The sequence below is a fragment of the Melopsittacus undulatus genome, chromosome 8, assembly GCF_012275295.1.
Source record: "Melopsittacus undulatus isolate bMelUnd1 chromosome 8, bMelUnd1.mat.Z, whole genome shotgun sequence".
NCBI lineage: Eukaryota > Metazoa > Chordata > Aves > Psittaciformes > Psittaculidae > Melopsittacus > Melopsittacus undulatus.
This window is the reverse complement of record NC_047534.1, coordinates 51,971,895-51,994,684: the sequence shown is the minus strand read 5'-3', so window position 1 is coordinate 51,994,684 and position 22,790 is coordinate 51,971,895. Positions and strand designations below refer to the sequence as shown.

The following is a 22,790-nucleotide window of genomic DNA, read 5'->3' as shown; positions in this document are numbered from 1 at the left end:
TCAGGTTTCTCTACATAAATAAGCTTGGCAGCAAATAGTCATTAGAATGTGCCAGTGGGGCTTTGTTTTGCAGCAAAGGAATGGGAAGAACAAAGCATATGCCATGCTGGTTTAACAACTGAGGAAATAGACTGTCGGTGGTTTATTTCTGCTGCTCTCCAGCTTTGTCTCTTTAGCTTGCTCCAAACAAGCTAGAAATTACATATCATGGGGTCTGCCTGGGAAGAAAGGCTCATTTCTACCTATGTAAAGACACTAAGCATATGCTGAATTTATTGGCCAACTGGTATTGTCCTCAAGGCAGCTTCACCAATAAAGTAACTCAAGAGCAACACAAAAATGAACTATGCAGGGGGAAAATGTGTTTTCCTAATTAACATAAACAGCATTTATGGGGAATTTGGCAAACCCTGAGATGCCATAAGGGGAGCTCTGAATTGTAGACAATGGCTCTCCTCCAAAATGCCTTATTGGGAATGGCTTTTATTTAGAAAATGATAATGTTTAATGAATGTGAACACATTCATCATTTCTAATGGAAACCACCTTGTTTCTGTCTCCGAAATACCAGCCTAGCTTCTGTGTAGCCATCCATTCACTTGGTTATTTTGTGCTTCGGTAAGTCACATGTAGTGAACTGTATTAGCTATTAGTTGGCAGATGACAGCAGACTGACTTGTGTGCTCAGTGTAGTATCTCATCTTATTGAGTGGGCTCATGAAAATGGTTTGAATAACTCAGAGGCTGCTATGAGCAAACACAGACCTCATTTCAGACCACACTCCAGAGCAGTCTCTGGCACCAGAAGGCACAGGGTAGCCAAAATGTCTCCTTGAGGGAAATGTTCCACATTGGAACCACAGGCTCTGTGTCACCCTTTGGCTGTGATTATCTGAGTCCTGCTGCCATCACCTGCCACTAGGTCTCTGGGAAGGTACTAAGGGGAAAGTGCTCCTGTGGCTTTAGGGAAATGGTAGTGTGTAAGCAGCAGTGTGTGAAGTGAGTGGATTCCTTGGATCGTGTGTGATGCTTGTGCATGCACTTGCTTTGGTTTAAGTCTTTCCTGCAATGCCAAGATAAAACCAGCAGCTTCTGATACTTGTACAGAAAAAGTCCTGGGACAAAGATGTTGGGACAGGTTGCCCAGGAAGGTTGTGAATGCTCCATCCAGGTTGGACGGGACTTGGAGCAGCCTGGTCTAGTAGAATGTGGCCCTGCCCATGGCAGGGGATTTGAAGTGGGTGATCATTAGGTCTTTCCCAACCCAGACCATTCTATGATTCTATGTTCCCAATAATTAATGAAGCTCTCACTAAATGAGTGGCTCTGAGCTGTGATCCCTGTTGGATTTAGCTGCAGCATCCAAAGAGGTTACAGCTCTTACAGCTGGCTGAGAGCTCTGGATACTAATCTCCATCAGATACAGAAAATCCAACAGCAGTTCTGAGTCACTGCCCTCAAATCCAGCCTTTCCTCAGTTTTGACCCAGCCTGTCTTTGGGCCTTATTCATTATGGCTTTGCTGTTATCAGGTCTTTATACAAAGGTTGATATTCTTGTCATCGCTTTGCTTTTGTGGTTTTCTTTGCTTCTACCCAATTGCATCATTGATATCCAAAGCTGCACTGAGATGCTACCAAGGCCTATTTACACACCTAGCTTCCTATGTCCCCTCTTTCTGCTTTTCTCCTCTGGTGCTGACAATGCCTTTATGTATGTGTGGGTGTGCTCACTTGCAATGGGATGCTTTACCTGTGCTTGGATGGAAACAAATCCTTGGGGGAGCAGAGCAGGAAAAGCAGCACAATGGGCTTAATAAAAAGCACTCTGATAAGCACTTAAACATAACTTCCAGGTCAGTAACTGCAGAGAGCTTATCTGCCAGCTCTGATGTTGGGTGGAGACCCAGCTTAAAGAAGCTAGGTCTGTTGTGGTTTACTTGGCTGCATATTCCCAAGGGAAGCACCACTGGCTGCTAAATGCTATGCCTACTATGGTGGGTACATGGTATCCATCTAGATTAAACACTTGTAAAGCTGGTGGGCTGTGCTGAGCTTGGGTTGTCAGCAGAACAGGCAGGACTCATCAGCAGAATGGGCAGGACTCATAATAACATATCAGTATGCAGATTGCACTGAGATGAGGATGCCACCCACCTTTTAGACATCAAACACTTTGGCAGATGCTAACCCTCTCTCCTTCACCTAAAGGTGCTTTATAACAGGCTCCTCTAGGCTGGGTGGGGACTTAGACCTTCTGTTGAGGTTAGATAGAAGGCATGAAGCTCTTCCCTGTGAGGGTGCTGAGGCGCTGGCACAGGGTGCCCAGAGAAGCTGTGGCTGCCCCATCCCTGGCAGTGTTCAAGGCCAGGTTGGACACAGGGGCTTGGAGCAGCTGCTCCAGTGGAAGGTGTCCAATAGAGTGTTCCCTGCCAACAAAAAGCACTTCAGTTCTACTGTGCTGTCTTCCTGCAAAGAAAGGAGAAGAAATCCCTCCTTAGCACACAGGGCATGGCCAGATGGAGCATTGGCAAGTTGGGATAACTGTCTCTGGACAGAAAATTCCAGTTATAAGAGTTCACTTAAAGAAAAGACCCTTGCTGCCCACTGACAGTGCAGAAAAGGTTTGATGTAGCTGAAGAATGTCAAGTCCTTCTGAGAACACTTTTACATCGTGCTCCAGACATGTTCATGGCTACAATGAGAACTCAAACCCACTATTACTTGCACTGCATATTTGGGGGGGAGATATGGGTAACACATGCCTTGAAAGCCTAGAGGATTTCTGCTGAAAAACAAATAAGCTGCTTCCAAACCTTTCCAGTTCATATGATTCTGGTTACAGAGGCCACATTTTCATAGAGCAGATCTGAAGGCTGTGTGCAGAGGTATGCATTGGTTTATGGACTGGGGTATTTCTGCAAATACTGATGAGATAAAAAGCCTTTGCCAATGCCAAATTCAAATGGCTTTGCACAAAGATGTGTTTTGACTAAACCCACATACTTCCTTCCATTCCCCACCCCAGGCAACTGTTTGTTTGTATCTGTGTCATGTCCCCCCCAATAAAGTCTTTAGGGAACTTGTCTTACTCAATTAGTACTTTCCCCCATCCTCTTTTCCCACCTTGTTCTCTCAGGCTACTGGCACAAGTTGGGAGAGCAAGACTTAAATAACAACCCTCCACCCAAACTGTTCCAATCCTATCTTGAAAGTTCAAAACCCCCAAACAACTGCAAACATGATAACTCTAGTTGTGACATTCTGAGGCAGAGTTTAGCTGATCTAAATGCATCTGCCCATGGTGGTTTTGGGAAGATGGTTGCAATGTTTTGCCCGTGTATCTTCAGCCTCCCTATTTTTGAAGGGGATTCAGCAACCCAGTTGGTATCGGCTTTCAGAGCTGCTTCAGTTTTGTGCTATTAAATTGCCCCTGTCAGATGAAAGAGCATTTTTAGAGATAATCTGAGCAGAAGTACAGCAACAGCAAGTATTTGCTTGCTAAAAGGATTATAGAAATGAAATACAACATGAGGTTAGGGTTGGCTATTTGCCCCGAGGATTTGAAGTGCATCTGCTGATTGAACGGTGGGGCCTGTAAGCTTATTTTGCACTGACATGATCTATAGTTTAAATGGTTGGGTAAGGAATTTAGGGAGCCACAAGCTGTGGAATTCTGTGTATAGATGTGAACGTGACATGTGCTGTGTTCCAGTGGATAACTCATAAAACAGGTTAAAGACCTACATTATGTTTAATTGGCTTAATTGTAAGTTCCCAAACCCTTCAATAGTAAATAGTAACATAATTAATGTGTACCTGCTGTAGGTGATCTATGTGTTGTATGGATAAATGAAAGGTTACACCAAAGCATTCAAAGTGCATTATTTTGCTGTATGTTAACCAGCTGGAAAAATCCCTGGCACCCAGATCTGTGCCTTCCTTGGAAAACTCTATTAATCCAAACATGTCACCTCTGAAAGAGGGATTGCTTGGATTTTCCTGTTTGACTGCATTACAGGATTTCAATAGGGTGTGTATCCCTCTTGAAAATCAGATCTGTTTTGCAATGATTTATCTCTGGAACAGTTCAGTTTGTCCTATGCAATGTTTATAAAGGTTAAGGAATAATAATGGCTAAAGGAAAAGGTCCTGGAAAAAGACTTTAAAATGGTTCTGACTTGAGATTCAGGGATAGGGCAAGGGGTAACGGGTTGAAACTTAAACAACAGGGGTTTAGACTGGATATAAGGAAGAAATTCTTTACTGTTAGGGTGGTGAGGTACTGGAATGGGTTGCCCAGGGAGGTTGTGAATGCTCCATCCCTGGCAGTGTTCAAGGTCAGGCTGGATGAAGCCTTGGGTGATATGGTTTAGTGTGAGGTGTCCCTGCCCATGGCAGGGGAGTTGGAACTGAGTAATCTTAAGATCCTTTCCAACCCTAACTATTCTATGATTCTATGAATGTTTGGGGTGTGTATTTTGACACTGGTGAGACTGGGGTTTCGCTGAATACAGGGCAGAGAATGGGGATGGATTCTGAATTCTCCCAACTTGCTGCTCTTACCTTATCACTCTTTTTCCCTTTCTTGGCTTTGGAACTCTTCTCTCCATCCACAGCCAGCCTGAGATTCTCCAGTTTCTGCCGCATCAATGCATCAACCTATCAGACAGACAGAGTTTAACCTAGGTCTGCTGTTGTGCCACCACACCTCAGTCAAATGTGCAGCTAAAGAAACATTAAAGCAAAGAACAGATCGCAGGGGCTCCGGAAGGAGCTAAGGTCTGTGCCAGGGCCAGTTCTTACAGCTGTAGAGAGAGATACACAGGCAATGCACATTATTAGTGTCCTTGGACTATTGTAAGCACACCTGTTCTCTGATCTCGTTCTCCACTTCTTCCCGTTTCTCTTCTTTCATCAGCTCCGGGTCGTGATCCTGGAGAAAATCCCATCCCTCGTCTCTGTTCTGCCAAACAGCTGTTATCCAAAAGGAAGCAAAGAGGAGAAGAAAGTTACAGAAGCCATTGGTTTTTCCAACAGCTGCTGGGGGCAAAAAATAGGTACATGTCAGGAGCTTCTATTAAATTATAGCTGTATGAAAGGAGCAGGCTCTAGGGACCCTTCCCAAGGGCAGAGCCCTGTTTTGTTAGGATCTGTAAGTCTTGAGGATAACTTTTTTCCTTGCCTTGGGCTGTAAATTGCTATCAGACTTCACGAGGATAATGGGATGTAGAGGTTGTTATTTGGAGGTTGAGAAGCTGAATGCCTGGAGAGTTGTTCACCTTCAAAAGCAGATACCACAGCATTGACCAAATCATACTGTGCCCAACATTGGCATTCTTCTGTTTAATAGCATAGTGCTTAAGTCTTTACCATGAAGAGTCAAAAATGACTCCTGTCCTGAGGAGTGTGCTCTCTGTGCTTGTCTCTTGGCTGGCATAATGCAGGCTTGGAGACCAAAGGAAGGTGTTTAATTTAAACCAGGAAGTTTCCCTGTTCTCTCCTACTCAGTTATCTAATGCTAAGTTAAAGCTGAGGTGACCTTGTGATTTAGCCTCTGTAGTGATTCACATGAGGCTGAAATATGGTCCAGGAGCATGGAGTAGGAGTTAGCTTTAAGCTAAAAGAGGGGAGACTGAGATGAGCTCTTAGGCAGAAGCTCTTCCCTGTGAGGGTGCTGAGGCGCTGGCACAGGGTGCCCAGAGAAGCTGTGGCTGCCCCATCCCTGGCAGTGTTCAAGGCCAGGTTGGACACAGGGGCTTGGAGCACCCTGCTCTAGTGGAAGGGGTCCTTTCCTGTGGCAGGGGGTTGGAACTGGATGAGCTTTAAGGTCCTTTCTAACACAGAGGAAGTTTTGCCTTTGGGGAGCTTAAAGCTTGATGCAGTAATTGAGAGGCAGATGATGTCTTTCCCTAAGAGAGACAAGACCCACCTTACAGAGCACCTCTATTTCTCAGTGTTCTGTAAGGGATAAGTAATCAGGAAACCTAACAAAGGAAGCTTGTGCAGGCTGATGATCATCCCCCCCCAAGCCTGTAACTTTACTTTTATGGAGGCAAAGTGCAACTTCTCTTTAGGAAGAAAGCTAAATGATGTCTGGCAAGCTTGGTGCATGTCTGAATTCTCCCCTAATAGCAAAAGGTGCCTTTTTAATGGAAACATTCCTCTTTCTGTGTTTTTTGAGCTAATTTAAAGGAAGACAATTCATACCTTGTATTTCCTTGCATTTTAAGTCCTGATAATATCTTTATAAATGACAGCTAATCTCCAGCAGCATATGCTAATTCATTTTCCAGATGATTAAGAATTACACTTTAAAACATAGGCTCCTTTATGAATCTTGTTCTGTTGAGGGTACTCTTCCCTCTACCCACTGTCATTTCTAAGGCTCTGTAAATTCAGGAAGGTTTTCACAGTACCCATAGGAGACCATTCAAGTTTGAGCCCAGTTATTATAACACTGGCTGCTATTTCTACTCCCTATAAATTTTCAGGCTCCAATTATGTGCAGGGTATTTGTGACTTTACACAGAGGGAATAGTTTTTTGCAGGAGAGTATTCTGAGTTTCACAAGTGAAAAGGGTAGAGATGGAGAAGGATGCTGGATTTTCTTGGGTAATGAGGAAAGAAAGTCGGAGGTATGGACATTAGTTTCTTTACATCACTTGCAGGTCATCACATGGCATGACAGATGTCATGCAGGATGCTAAGAGGGAAAGCTGATTTGCCCTAGTTAAAAGGTACCTCTTCCAGGCTTGCCAGCCTGAACCTTCAGCCTTGTGGAAGGGGAATGCTCCATGGGAGTTATATGAGGTTTTAAACACTTTTCTGTCTGGGTCACCAAAGTGCTGCTTCACAGAGGTACTGGGTTTAAAGGGATCCACAGATTCTTGTTCTTTGGGGTCTTTTTAATCTTAATTGTTTATTGCTGTTTGTGACTCAATGAGTGGTTAATATCCACTGCAGGCAAATCAGTGACATCCCCCCAGGTTAGGCACCTGCCTCTGACATGACCTGGCAGTGAGTTTTCCAAGTGCTGTATTAGCCACCAGGTTAGAGGCCCTCCACTTTAAAAGAAGCAGTCAATAACTCCTAGGTGTTAGATGCTGTGTTTCTTTTATAGACTAACAGAATGCTTTAAGGTTTAGTTTAAAGTGAGGCCAGGGGGCTGAGGATGCTGTGTTTGCACTGGCTGGTCAGAAGAGCCTGGTATTCTGCATCAGTGTTCACTCTGCAGAACAGTAGCTAATTCCAGTGTCCCTGAATTTCAGATAACAGCTTGTGACTCTTCATGGAAATAAATGTATCTGAAGCATGAAATTCTTCTCATAAAGGCCACTTCCAACCTCCTGGCAAAAGGATTTGAATCTTGTGGTGCTTGGTTACAAGTACGTGATATCACTACATAGAGTTTGGACCATAGAGTATTTGGGTTGAACTCAACTATCCTCTGCAACACTCAGCAAGTCCTAAGTATCAACAGGGCAGTTGTGTGATGGGGGAAATAGCACAAGGTACTTCAAAAACAAAACCCAGGAAGATGGAGGTAATGGTTTAGGCTGCTTTAGACTTGCTCCACTTAAACTCTTGGTGTTCTAGTGTGAAAGTAGGTGTCACACAACTGTTTCCAACAACAGTATATAAAATAACTGCTTTAGCTTGAGTCTGGCAAACACAATTCAGCAACTTGTAAAACTGCCCAATACAGGTCTGGAGGAATAGCAGTCTTCATGAATTCCAGTGATGTTTAGGTAGCTGTACTGTGTGTATTTCATGGACAGAGGAAGGCAGAGTTACAGGAGCATGAAGACATTAATGCTGAGGCTTCATTTGCAGTAGTGCTTTGGAATTATTTCAGATGTCACTTTTGTTGCCCTCAGAAAAGCCCTTGCACAAACATTACAGCACTTTGGGTTCTAGTTTGGTTACTTTTACTCATAGAAACATACCCTTCTGTATCATTAGATCAATGACTTTGAGAGACTCCTAAGAAGACTTGAGGTACTGACAGGCTCCTTTCCTGAATACCTTTCAATCTAATGTCCTCATTTCTGTAATGTTCCAGTAGTTTGGGCAGCTGCCCAGCTTGACCTTCTATGAATGACATTCAGATTAAGTTCAATTAGAAGAACATTCCAGCTGTAATTGTTATCTTTTTCTACTGACCTTTGTATTGACTGTTTCCTTCCTCCATTATTGAAAGGAAATTACTCGGAGCCATTTTCCAGCCTTCATCCTTTTCCTAGATGGGGGAAGTAGAGAAGGTGGTGAAAAGTCAGAATATTTTTATGTTAGAAACCTTGCAAGTATGAAAGTGTGATGATTTTAGTTAGACTTTTAAGTATTTGTTTTAATATGAGCAGTAAGACAGCATCGTTCCATAGAACCATAGAATAGTCCTGTCCCTACAGGCCCTTGTCCAAAGCCCCTCTCCAGGTTTCCTTCTTTTCCTTTGAGTCACCTTGTGTATTTTGTCATGTTCAATTGATTGATCCCATGCTTGTCCTGTGTTAAGTGCTCTAAGGCACCTTGAACCAACAGTGTACATTTCAGTCTAAGCAGAGATAGGGAAATAACAGTCTGACCATGTTTCTGCAGCTTTCCAAAGCCTATCCCACCCTAAGTGGTTCTCATTCAACCCCAGGGAAATTTTTGACTCCATTGTGCACTTTTGGTGTGGAGATTTTGCTAATGGGTTTCACTAAGGACAAAGTATGTCTCACTTAAACATTTCTGGATGAATCTGGATGCGCAGCCTTCCTCATGTTCAATGAGGAAGACAGGTTGCAGCATGCTGGGGGGAAGCAGGCCAGACTGGTCTAACATGTGCTCTGCTATTGAAAAAGAGGGATCATATGGTGCTGAAGCTGTGGTTTTGTTTTCCTTCTTTGTGTTTGTGGTGGTGGTTTCTTCTTCTCTGAGGTGCCCAATGGGAAATCAAATCAGCACCTTGCAGAGAAAAGCAAACAGAGTTACTTTGATATCAAATCTGCTTCTTAAGAGATTGCTATCAGGCTGTTGAGGAATATTCAGGTTTCCTTCTGGGATCAAACTTCTGTTTTCTTTAAGAACTGAAGCTACAAGTCAGGCTTTTTTCTGCCTGCATCACTGTGACTTCTAGCCTATACTTACTTTAATAAGTGTCCTGCTGCTAGAACTTTTCTCAACTGGTCTTAGATACTATTTCCCTCCACCCCTGTCGGAATTATAACCTTGGAGAGAATGTTCCCTTTGTTCTTTCTCAATGAACCATGGAGAACCTGATATAATGGCTCAGAATTTTACTAGACAGGACTTGTGATGGCTAAAGAGAGAACAACATGAAGTTATAAAGCCCCAGAGCTTTATATTGTTATTTCACCCCATTCCAAAACAACTGTGAGGGGATTGAGATTCATTTTTGGTATCGCTGGTTCTTATCTACTGACATGTGCAAACCCAACAAAGAATCAAATTTACCCTGTGACAGTCAGGTTTTTAAGCTGATGAGTGAGTTACCATCTGGTTTCAGAGCTTAGCTTGAGTTTGACGTTTTCAGTGTACCTGAACATTGATGTCTCATTTGGATTTAGACTCAAATGTCTGAAACAGCCTTTTTCATTGCCTCTGCGAGACCAGAGGCATCACAGGGATTTGTTCTGGGCCAGCTCAGTGGGGAAGCAGCAAGGACAAGGGCAAAGCTGCAGAAAGCCATTAGAGGACACCCTCATGAATGCTTCCAAAGTGAAATGGACTGAGATGCTAGAGCTCTATAACTGTGTATTACAAAAGCCTTTAAACTCTTCAGTTTCAAAAGCTTTTCTAAGCTATTACCTTCATATATACCTTTTTTATCTGAGCTTTCCCATAGAGTTCTGCAGTGTATACACTGACTTAAGGGCTTGCATCTTGAAGTGGCACTAGTATAAGTCACCAGAAGTCTCACTGACAACAAACGGTTTGGCAACAGTTTTATTTGGCTTAGGTCTGCAGGTCTTATGCTCCTTTCTCCGACAGGTTGGCTCTGCTCTGCCACTAAGACACAATGAAGTGGTACCAGTAATTTTACCTTCCACTGCTTGGAGTATGATGCCTTCATTAATGCTGTGATAGTGCACTCTGTGACAGTGTCACCCTGATGATGAATGACTGAAGATGTGTGTGACCAGAGCCTAACAAATATCCTGTTTGCATAGGAGCAGCAGCCACTCTTCCTAGTTAGCAATGCAAGATCAGGCTTAAAGAGCTTGAAAGCACATGGAAGTATGTGGCTCCTTCAGCCTGCTGTCCTTTCTCATTTCCAAAAGGGGGAAAACCCCAACCCCCAAACCCCAAAGATAGTTTTATATGGTCCAAATAACATTTGCAACCAGCAAAGATTCTGAGCTGCAAGTTAACACTTGGATTTCTACCTCCCAATTAGATAGACTGAGGCTTCCTAAGTTCACGTAGTTTAGCATTCCTGGCTAGCTGTTACGAGAGTTTTGGCCAGGTTAATGGCTGTTGTCCAAGGAAAGCATCTTTTCTTGTTAAATGGTTATTCTAGGGTAGGACTTGCAATGAATCTGTGTAAAACTTGTAGTGAGGAATCAGCTTTGCCCCCCAAAACTCACCCTTCTCCTCCGCACACTCCTGGAGAGATTAATGATCCTTTATTAATAAAACCCCATAAAATAGTTTCAACTTTGTTTATGCAGTAAAGTAGATGGGAAACAAAAGTTGCTGCTTCAGCAAAAGCCTACAATTCTTGTTGCACAGTTTGCTTTTGAAGATGCCCTTTGATCACTGCACTGTTTCACAGGTGCTTTCCTCAGTGAAGTTACTCCCAAAGCCATTGGGAAGCATACCTTGTGTGAAACCAGCCCTTAGTACATAGAAGACTTTGGGGACTATATCCTTCTTTAAGTGGTGCCTGCTGTGATTTAAAGTAAAAGGTAATTCATGTCCTAAGACTGTGGACTGAAAATGCATGACTCCTATTTACAGGCTTATAAAACACCAGCTTGCAGTACAAAAGACACAGCTGGCCATGTAAGAACTGTACTTATAGATGAGATTGAAATCCATACAAACTCTGAGGTGGGGAGCCAATTTGAGAGTAAGCTTTGCACTCCAGCAGAATTGGGTGTCCCATATGAGAAAGGTGTTGAACAGCAATGCTGGTCCAGTGCTATGTTCTCCATGTCATGCTTTTGGAAGCTCTGGATGTGGCAGTAACAAACTTCTCTGTACCCCACATGGAAAGTGGAGATGCTTGGTTAGCTGCCTGGGCAGCCTTTTGTTATATACATGAACAGAAGAAACAGCAGTGCTGTGACAAGAGTGTGCACACTGTCCTGGCAATGATGTCAAAAATAAGTGTATTATTCCCCCATCTATGTCTTTGGCAGTCTGCACCTAACTCAGCTCTATCCCTTGAGCTGAGCCATGCCATGCAATGGCCATTCCTAAAGCACAAGAGGTACAAATCAGTTCCCCAGAATCATCAAGGTCACTGAAAGGCTGAGAGGGATTGGCCTCAGCCAGTTCTGACTTCTGACCCCAGGCCTGAAGCCCTGGTGACCAGTCTGATGTGAATGACTAGGGTCTGCCTGCAGATGGCTGACTAGGCTGGACTTGGGCTCTGTTATCACTGCAGGAGGCCCTTACTTTCTTTTTACTTTTCTCATCTTTTTTGTCTTTGGGTTTTTCTTTCTCTCCTCCTTTTTCTTTTTCGCCCTTCTGGTCCTTTTTCTCCAAAGCTTTCTCCCTTTTGGCAGCCAGTTCTGCAGCTACCTAAAGGAGACAGGAAAAACACAGGAAGAGCTGGTCAAATATTTCCACGTGTCAAGTGTGTTATACATGTCCTGTAGGAGGTATGAACCTGTGTGTATCCTCTTCCTTCACTTCCAGCTTTCCAATACTGTGGTAACATGACAACCAGTATGTCACTTGGTGGTCTCCTATGAATTCCATAGGGGTTGACCATTACAGAGAAGTCCTTTTGGTTTTTGCTGAGGGTGCTCCCATCAGCACACTTCAGCACAGGCGCTAGCTATCCCAGTCTCCCATTGGGAAAGAAGCGATTTCTATGTCCCCAGCTGCAAAGGATAGTAAGACCAATTCCCGAAACCACCCAGGAGCACAGTATTCAAATGACATACAACCTGACGTTCCCTCTGGACTTGGAACTCCGATTATTAATTTGTCCCACTGTTTCCAAGGCAGATTGATTTTATAGAGATGGATTTTGAGAGCTTGCCTCAAGGCATGTCTGATTTCAGTATATGGCTAAAGACTGAAGCTGTTCTGGTGGCTGAGTGGATAGAGATATTGTGACAAACTCTTGACAGATACACAAGGATAGCCCAGCATCTTTATCCCTGCAAGCTACTACCAGCAGATAACTGGGTACAGCTCCATCAATTTCCATAACTTTAGTTCCTGGCCATTTATACTTTACTATCTGAAAAAGGCAGAGGGTGAAATTTGCTTTTCCTACCATTCTCTTGTTCCCAGGCACCTTTCATTGTGCTCTCTTGTCCCTGAGAGGAATCCTAGGATCACTTACTGATGAGTATAAATCACAAGCTCTGTGGTCATTGGAGTTTATTAATGGAACATTACTATTGGCAGTACCATGAAAGAGTAGAAAATGAAACATTTCCAATTGGAAAAGATGCTTCCTAGAGCAGTAAAAGTACTTGTTTTCTACATATGCCTTTTAATTCATTGAAGCCTGGGCAGTGGAAGGAGACAATGATAAGGGCTATGCTTTGCAGCCAGTGAAATTCATTAGTGGATTTCCCCAAGCATTTCAGTATCTTACATTTAATTAAATATGGTAATTTAAACCCCGAGCACCATTCAGTCATATCTTGCAGTGATAAGCAGTGAAGCATTTCATTCCCTCAGATAGATTAACAGATTGACTGGAGTTCAATAGGTTTTTAGTGTCCCAGCAGGCCTGTTGTATCCAAAACCAACAGAGCTACTCCTAGTGTATCCTTTATCCTAGTGCTAGTACTCTGCTAGAAATCCAGCCTCATTGCATCCAACCTCTGCTATGACTCCCTACCAAAGGATCACTGTAATGGTTTCTGGTATCTCAAAGGTGGGTTTTTCTACACACATATGTGCTTGAGAAAAGATTTTAATATCAAGCAGTGTTTTTGACTAAAACACTGTGATAGTGATAAATGATGATAAGGTGATATTATAAGCGTGTATATATATATATATATATATATAATTTAATAGATATAACTTTTATATATATATAATTTAAGTAAATCCAGACTGATTGGAATTACTTGCTTTCATGTTCTTATACAGATGAATGATACCCAAAGCAGTTATGTAAATTTTCTGTTCTCATGAACCTGCTATAATGGGACTTAATGGTTGAACTATCCTTATCCTTCTGTCTTGCCTTCATCTATTCTGCAAGATGGCAAGACAAAAACATGTGTTTAGTATTTTCAGAGCTGCAATACAAGCTACAGTGTGAAGGCTTGAACTAAGTGCTCATATAGAGAATAGGAAAATGATGCTTGCAATTAGCACTGAATGAAATGCACAGGAACACAAAAAGCCACATCTGGACACAAGCTCAGTGGCTGCAGGCAGAGATCATTGTGTGTCCACATAACACTGGTACAGTCTCTTTCCTGCATGCTTTGGCAATGTAAGTGTAGTGTGAGATGCCAAGTGGTTTTGGTGAAATCATGGGACACCCATCCCTGGCAGTGTTCAAGGCCAGGTTGGACACGGGCTTGGAGCAACCTGCTCCAGTGGAAGGGGTCCCTGTCCATAGCAGTAGCTGGGACTGGATGAGTTTTAAAGTCCCTTCCAACACAAACCAGTCTGGGATCCTATGATTTGGGTTGGAAGGGACCTTAATGATCATGCATGTAGAACCTGACTTTTCTGAAGTGTCTCCGTGCTTCCCAGAAGGGAATGATAAAGCAAATGTATCCTTCCTTTTCTGTGTCAGATACACCTTCTCTGTACTCTTTTGGTGCAGCTTTTCTATCTCTGCTCTCAGCATCTCCATAATTGCAGAGGCCTGGGAGCTGGGGTGAAGCTGGCTGTGTATGTAACCTTGAATGGCTTGTACTCGTCTATACAGAGCAATTTTCCCTCCAGCTACAAGAAGATGCCTGAAGAATCTGACAAAAGAGCAGGAAAGAAAGGGAAGGGCAAGCAAAGGTTAGTTTGAGGTACTAAGCAATTCACTCACATTATAATACCGGGGTTTTTTTTCCCCCCTGAAGAAAGCTTCATAGTGGAAATAAAAGCAGATGTCTTCCTAAATTATTTTTGACTGCCCTTTTCTTTGTGAGGTTGCCTCTTTTTGAAATGATCTTGAAAGCCCTTATAAAACTGAACACTGAGCATGTGCTTCAGTGAGAGCAGATGAATTTTAGCCTCCCCCCAGCCCCTGATGCAGGACTCTTATTGAGGGATGACTCTTCCCCAGTAACATTTTCTTTTGAGGCTGAAAAGATGTTTTCCTCTAACCTGATAACCCCCAGAAGTCCAATTGACTTTGCTATTCATACATTGGTTCAAGTGTGTTTCCAAACTTTCGCGGTGCTTAAGTGTGTGATTACTGCGGCATTTGATTGCATAGTAGTGTGTTACTGTCCCTACCTGGGAATAGTCAGGGTTCCTAATATTAACCATCTTCTGGGGGTATCTTGCACTGCTGTTTACTGATTACAGGGATTCATGGGGATCTTCAGCTGTTGGTAGTAATGAATAGTAATTACAGAGTACATTGCCCAGAGTGCCAAGCCAGGATCAGGGGCCTGTGTTTGCACAGCAGTTAACACATAGGGTTTCTTCCTCCCCCTGCTTCTCTAGATGCTGCTGGATCCGATTCTGTGATTACCATAATGTGGCAATGCAATCAAATGTACAAGCAAACTCTTCATAAGCATCTCTTTTCCTGATAAGTTATTTAAGATTGGAAATGAGGGGGAGTTGGGAGAGGGGGGATGTGCTTGCTAAATGACAACTCTCTTGGCTTATTTTCATGGTGATGAGACTTAGTGAACTACATCATTTTGTTGGCAGCAGGACAAGGGCAAAGCTAAACATTGTCACATCTGATGGTTATCTTTGGAGCAAATATGAAAACCCATTAGGGACAAACATCTGGAACAGATGCAGGAGACTACACTGATGCCTTAGAACCTTAAATTTCTCTTGAAGAGTGTGTAGAGAGAAGCTTCTCTTCAGTCAAGAGAGAGCATGTATTTTCCTGACTAAACCAAGTACTCTGCATGGGGAACTCTCTGGCATCCCCTTTGGAAAGGTATTTGTAAAATGTCATGGAAGCAGCTGGTGCAGGAGGCCAGCTCCATTACAAAGTCAAGTAAGGTCAGAGTTGTCAAAGGATAAAGAAATATAGAATGTATAATAACGCAGCAATGGTTCGTGAAGTGATTAATTTGTATTTTATTTTCCCCAAAGTGTCTTTACCTAAGCCTTATAAAATGCTCACTTTTTAAATGCACTTCAGTCTTGATTTTTCATGGAGTTTAACGGAGGAGCACCCAACCCATTCACAGAAGCTAATATATACAAGAGGTGAAATCCTGTCTCCCCTGAAGTCAAGGACAAAACTCCCATTAACTTCAATGGGGCCAGGATTTCATTTCCTATGTTGCCCAGTAGACCAGTGTGGAACAAACCCAGTTGCCTTAGGGATTTTTAATATGCAGCTGACTCAGTTGAACAAAAACTGTTTTACTTGTCTGACATTCAGGTAAAATCACGATCGCACTGAACTTTCGTGTTCTGGGTATGTGTTCAGGTTGTCTCATACATTCTGCTGTTGGTTGTGCTGGCTGAAAAAGAGAAAACCTTCCAAAAGTAGGTAATAGCTAGCCAAAATGTGTTGGGAAAACAGGTGTAGCTGTTTTCTCCCAGGTAGTTGTCATTCCTGAAGGGAAAGCAGTCAGCAAAACAATCTCTTCAGGTGTCTGCTTTCCTTTATTATGTTTTAATGCAAAGAGAAAGCAGATGCCCAAGAAAGACGGCAAAACAGCTGAAGATGGGAATTCAAAGCAAAGGAGGACTTTATTTCTCCATCATCTCCTACCACATCCAGTTGTGCTCAGTACTTTGCCATGCTCCGAACTGTGTTTATCCCTGTTGGTAGCAGGTCTGATTAGCATCGCGTTCCCTCAAGGCTTCTCCAGCAATAAGCCACACTTGCTGGGTGGCTCCCCTGCTGCTCAGAGCAGCCAACAAAGCCTTGCTGACTCTGGCATGTGTTTCTACTTTAGGAGCTGAAAACATAACCAGGAGGTCTCCTTTGCTCTGTCTGGGACTGAACAACGGAGAGGCTTAGAGGCTTGCAGAGTTGACCTTAGAATGCTCTGAACTTGGCTAAAACCAGGAGCATGCCCCGAGCTCACTTTTAGTAAGGCACAGAGAGCTGTTTGTAGCCTGTTTCCTGCCTGGTTTTGTAAGCAAGGCAACTGATGGTTAGAGTATCCTGCTTTGTGCTGGGCTAGTCTGTGTTTACATCTGCTTAAACCACACAAAGACTGCTTGTGTACCCCTATGATTCCAAGAAGGACTGAATTCAGAATGCTGTTTTACCATGCCTGTCTTAGACCATCAGTTGCAGGCAGTGGATGAACACGACACTGTCTCCCAACAGAGGAGCATTAAGGACCACAGAGGTCATGGAGCCCACAACCAGCCACCATGCCTGGCTCACTCAGGAGTACCGGAGACTGTTGTGAAAACTTGATACTTAAACAGACTTATTTATTGGCAATGCTTTCCCCAATCCCATCGACATTCCTCATTAAAGGAGTGACATTACCTCCTCTGGAGTATTCTGAGAAAGAATAGCCATTGACCCTCCTGCCTCTTCAATGGGATAGTCAGGGAACCTGCCCACGATGTGCCTGTGTGAGAAACACAAGTGAGAATGGAATTACAATCCATACTTTGCCATCTTGTTGGCCAAGTTGTTAGCTGATGGGGAAGCACACCCTCCTGTTCCAACACACAGAGCTGAGCTGCTGCTCCTGACAGTGGCTCTTTGGCCAGGAAATCCATTGAAACAGTTACAAACCCATGTCTCTTGTTCTGTGGCCCATCAAACACTGAGAGTTCACTCTATAGCAGATCTTTAGCTTAAAGTGTTCCTGTTTATAGCTCTACCCTCTGCTTTCAACATCTAGCTTTAAACAATAAATACTAATTTTAGTAAAATTGGGGTTTAATCTACAGATTCCAGATTGTATTCCCATGGGAGGATCCATCCTCCACAATTCCAATATACTTGTACAATCTGGTGATGATGGAAGCTGGTGAGGAAGCTTCATAGATGGCATGGATAACGTATGGTGCTTCCAGACCCTTCAGAAAGAGACTAAAAGATATAAGCAATAATTACAGTCCAAAGGCCATTTATATTGATAAGTCGTGAACTTTGTTCATTTCAGTAGCTTTTTGGGTCATATTAGGAAGATTTTCTGCCTGTTTGGCAATATCACCTCTATGGTGTTACCAAACCCCATTCTGACACGGGAGGCAAATCCTTCCAGTGCTTTCAAAGCGAATGGTAATGCTTCCTCTGAATGGAATGAGATTTCCCTGGAGAAGGAAACAGCTCAGAAAGGTCAATGTGATTCATAAAAATGGCTTTTCTTTCTCCTTTCTTAAACAACTGGTACCTTGAGGGACTTTCCTAGCCTGCTGTTGAGCAGGAGGCTCAATTTTAAACCAAGATCCTTGGAACACAGCATCTGTTGTGTTTCCACAGCACCACGTGTAGGGTTTAGACCTCTAGCTAGTATTAATGTAACACCAATTATGGAAGAATAAACAAATATCCATCTGTGACTGTAATTGCCCATTGCAAGTCAGTTGCATGTTCAACAGTTACTGGTTCTATATGCAAACAGATGCAAACCTGTGGTCACTGCATCCCCAGAAGGCAGAAATGAACAAAGGGCTCTTATTGTTAGTATGTTTTCTATTATTATTACTACTTTTATTCTAGCAAGAATGGGATTTTGGCCTCAAAACCCTGCATCATGCAGTTAACTTAGATCTGGGTTTGTTTTGTACAAACACACAGAAAACAGCTCAATTTCCTTTTAAAAGCTGCTGCAGGCCTGACTTGCAGTAGCAAATTGCTCAAAATCTGATATTAAGACTGTTGCTACTTTACTAATGCCAGCCGGGGGGAAGGAAAGGCAATATTCACTGCGGGTGAAGAATCATTCTGGAGATCACTGCCCATTGAATGTGGAATCAGTGCCTGCTTTCAATGTTCATTAGTGTTTTATTTGGTATTTGGATTGGCTTTTTTTGCTTCTAAATCATTTGCAGCTCTTTGGGACAGAAACCTTTGCCCTCTGGCTATTTATGGTGAGTGTGCATCTGAGCACTATACAATTAAATAGAACTTAGGATATTTGGAAGAGGGTTCCAGATCCTGATCTGTATTTGTTGCTGAGCTCTTAGGCAGAAGCTGTTCCCTGTGAGGGTGCTGAGGCACTGGCACAGGGTGCCCAGAGAAGCTGTGGCTGCCCCATCCCTGGCAGTGTTCAAGGCCAGGTTGGACACAGGGGCTTGGAGCAGCTGCTCCAGTGGAAGGTGTCCCTGCCCATGGCAGGGGTTGGAGCTGGATGAGCTTTAAGGTCCTTTCCAAATCAAACCAGTCTGGGATTCTATGACTGGGTCTTCAGTTGAGGACAATGCAGAGCCCAAGTTCCTGTGGCCATCAGTGACTGTGGGAGGAGATAACTCCCATATGTGTCAGTGGTAGTTCCCTTTTGGGACACGTGTTTTGTTTTTCTGGACTTCATCCTTTCCCATGTGCCGTTGTTTCTCAATCAGTTGCTGCCCACTTGTCAGGGAGCAGTATTCCTCAGTCTCATTTCCCTGTCTGACCTCTTGTGGGTTTTCCTTTTTCTTCGAGGTTTCAACAACTGCAATCTTGTAATGCCTGGAAAGCATGCACATACATGACCCTTGCAGACAAATTCCTCTCTTTATGATAGCCTCTGAGTTCAGAGGTTAAACCAGGGATTCATTTGGCCCGTAAATCCGCACAGAAAAAATGCAGTCATTGATCTTCCTGGTCAAAAGTTCATTGGGAAATGTAATGAATCTCAATTTTCATTCTCCGCTCACTTTTTGGCAGCATTCTACTCAGAACCATCACAATGGGTTGTCTCATGCATCTGTCATGAGATGCTAATTTGGATTCAACTAAGCTATTTTGTATTGGTGTGTTTTCTAGTGGTTGAGAATGACGAAAGGCCAGGGTAAAATGAGCAGCCAGCATGCATTCCATGAACCAGCCAAGGCTATTCCTATATCTTTGGTCCATCAGATAAGCTCCATGTCTTCTGTGGCTCATGACAGTCCCACCAGGCATATGCCACAGTGAACAGCTTTTGAATAAGGAGGATCTCCCAAACATGTAGAATGCTTTTGAGCTTGCTTTGCACCAAGAATAGTTCAGATCATTTTAAACTGCCCTCCCCTTTTGAAACATCCTAGAAACAATGAAGTATTCCTGATTAGAATGAATGTTCTAAGGCAATCATACTGAAAGAAAATGAATCCAGATGGTATAAGACTTGCTCCAAACTTGAGCCTCACATGCTCTTTTGTTTTATTGGAAGTGTAGAAGAGAGGTTTATGTTGGAAAATCCCTGGTTCCACCTATGTAGCACTGATGGCACAACTCAACCTATAAACCAAGGCTTTAGAGAAGGTGGAGCTGCAGAGCTTCACTTAGTCAGCAACCAGCTTGAAACTTGAAGTCGGGAGTAGAAGAGCATCGCACCTGCATCTGCGTCTTTTGGTGACTCCCAAAGTTGAGTCAACCACAGTCACTGTAGGGCTTTAGCTCACTGGAGATGTGTGAATTTCAGCCTGTGTCTGTCATTTAGATTGCTCTCTTGGTTGAGTGAACTAAAACCCTCACTGCTTGGTCAGCATTTCCTTTGGTTTTCAATATTCATAGTATCCTGACACTTTCTTTGCCCATCAGTCACTGGGTCTGATGCATCATCCACAGCTCACCCACCCTGATGTGTCACTGAGTGCTGTTGAACTGAACTGGTGGTGAGGAAAGTCTGGCTGCATGTTGATGGGGAGAAGGCAGAAAGCTCATGCTCTTGATAAGAGTATTGGAGTGTGTAATGTATTTGAGGGATGTGGTACATGTCAGAAACACCTAGTTCTGAGGTAAGTCAAAACTCAATGAATCTGTTACTTATTATTGTCTCAACATTTGTGGGGGGGAAATGGTCCAATTGTGCTTTTCCAGCATGTCATAAAAACGTGTAAATACCAGACCTGGAAGAAACAACTCCTATTTTCAACGCGATAGCTTCATTGGGAGTGCTGATGCTGTGTTAAGTACTACAATTGAAAGCAGAAGCAAATCCTATTGGATTCATATGGAGGATGCAGTTCTAGTAAAACCGTTCACCTAAATGAACAAGTGAATTTTGGGGGCAATCTCCAGCACAAACATAGGCTGGGGGAGAAATCTGTGTTTTGGAGCTTTGCTTTCCCTGCCTCCAATCAAACCGATGAGTGCCAGAGTTAGAGATAGGCAAAAGATCCTTCTCTGGGTCAGATCCACTGCTTTAACAGAACTAGAAAGGATTCTGTTCTGTGGAGGACCCTGCTGAAGAAGGGACCTTTAGAAGCTGGTATGTGAGAGATCCATTACTTTTCTGGACAGCAGTGAAATCCTGTCAACAGGAGCATAGCATGGCTTTGGGAACAGCTTTATGGAAAAGCCATCTAATTGGAATGAATGGGGGCCCTCAATCTGAATCAAAGCAGCTCAAGCAGAAGAGTAAGGGGATGAACAAAGATGGAGGAGTGAAAAGGGACAACTTCTCCCAGATAAAAAAAAGAAGGGTCTGATGAGGTTTTTGTCCTGTTTCTTGAGTTAAATTCTGTTTTCTGGTTCACTGTTACTGCTCTCCCCTTTCCCAAACCTGTTCCTCTTATAATAACTTAGGCCTGTCAAGTATAATTAAAAAGGAATGAACATCTCTGGTTTGCAATGCAAACCCTTCCATCTCTGATCGTGTAGCACAGGGTTCTGGCAATTTGGGCTCAATTTCTGGTTTAGCACACAACCTGCATCAATGTCCAAGTTTTAACTAGGTTAGAATGGTTCTTTAGCATCTCCAAATCAGCACCAGGCTTGGTAGGAGTCGCTGTTATTGGAACTCTCTGCTCAACCCTGAATGCTGTGGCCACCTCCATTCTGACCCATCCAAGCAATTCCTTGACTGGAGGTAACCCGCACGCTGTGCTTTACCCGTCTCCCCTCCTTGTTCCAGGAGCATCACTGTTGGGTTTTGCTTAAGTGTTTTCTCTCTGTTCCACATTGCTCAGGAATTGTTGCAGTTAAGGCTAAATATTGCTGTTGATTTATGGGAACTCACTATTGATTTAAACATTTTCTGCTGTAATAGACTCAACAAGTTACTACTTACTCTGTCCCCTGGCATGATTTTACATGTGTTATTCTTTCTTTCTGGCCATGGTTTCTCCAGCTAATTGCATAAAAGGCCTTGTCAGGAGACATAAAAAATTGCTCTTTGGAGGAAAAAGGAGTATTTAACTGTTTTCAGGGTAAGAAAGGCTGTGGGCTGTATGCAGAAGCAAAGGGATGAATGAGGGCTGTATGCGGAGGGACAGCAGAGTGTTCTGCACAGGAAAGGACAAAAACAAAGAGTGGGGGAACTCTTTAAAGAAAGAAACCCTTTATTATTTTGGAGTTTTGCCTGTTTCTGCCATCGTTCCTGACATAGGTTCTCTTAAATAGCAGCGCTGGTTTATTTGAGTTGTCTTTGTTGCAGCATTTTCTTCCCTTTTGTCTGTGTGATGTAGCCCTTTGAAAAACCACTTCCAGAAAAAACAACCTACTCAGATGCAGAATTATTTATAAAGCAAGGTTAATTTCTGCAGGCTTCTTGTCATCTTTAATGGGTTTGTACAGAGACATATTCCAAGTGATGTTTTATCTGAGGTCCTGATCCTCCAAGCGTTTACTTGGATGTGCAATGGTTATGCATGGAGGTAATTCAATGGAATGTCTTGCAGGGAGAAGTGTTTGGAGGTTTGGAAACTTCATTGTTCTGCATAAATATTCAGCTTTAAACATGTAAGATCAAATGTCGTGGGGCCAAGAGTGTGCAAGGAGAAACACTCCCATGGAGGAATGAGTGCGAAAGGTTTGTGGGGAAAGGTGATAGCCTTTATTACAGTAACTATTGTAATTAGATGGTCTTTTGGGTCCTCAGTGCCTGCCTTAGATCTGAAATGATAGAAGTGAGCTTCAAAGCCAAGTAATAGTTAGGAACAGTTGTTGGAGGGGACAGACCTAAATGTGGGCTGTGGTAATTCTCTCTGATGGTTTTATTACATATAGCATTATTGGCCAGGAAAGGTAGACCTTTGGCTGACCTAGTACAGTTGTTCTTAAGCTTCTTGAGTTCTTACAGTGAAATGGTCTGTTCTGCTTTGTCATGAAGCTATTTTACCTTTCCAAGGATCCTCCTGGTCTTTTAAGGATAGCAATAGGTAATTAGTGTACAGGGAAAAGAAAAAGGGAACCTCTGTTTTCACCTTCATGCAGACCCAAGTCTGAGCCTTCTTTGCCAGGATTTTTGGCTATCCTGCTTCCTGCTGTAAAAAACCATAAGGTGGAAAAGAGGGCAAAGAATTTTTTAATCTCTTGTTACCTTTGAAGCTGACAAATTATTTCTGGTTTAAAACAGCAATAGGTTTTTCTTCTTGAAAAGAATGGGAGATG

At 43.0% G+C, this 22,790-nt stretch overlaps 1 protein-coding gene across 1 annotated transcript in view; it reads right to left on the bottom strand.

Moving 5' to 3' along the window:
- IQCA1 (IQ motif containing with AAA domain 1) overlaps positions 1-22,790 on the bottom strand; it is a 93,660-nt gene that overhangs the window by 28,913 nt on the left and 41,957 nt on the right. Inside the window, exons 7-11 of the mRNA XM_034065483.1 lie at positions 16,803-16,887; positions 11,627-11,752; positions 8,165-8,240; positions 4,869-4,975; positions 4,556-4,660 (exon numbers count right to left, since the gene is read on the bottom strand). Of these exons, the coding sequence (XP_033921374.1) occupies positions 4,556-4,660; positions 4,869-4,975; positions 8,165-8,240; positions 11,627-11,752; positions 16,803-16,887 (499 nt within the window). The remainder of the gene's footprint in view (positions 1-4,555; positions 4,661-4,868; positions 4,976-8,164; positions 8,241-11,626; positions 11,753-16,802; positions 16,888-22,790) is intronic.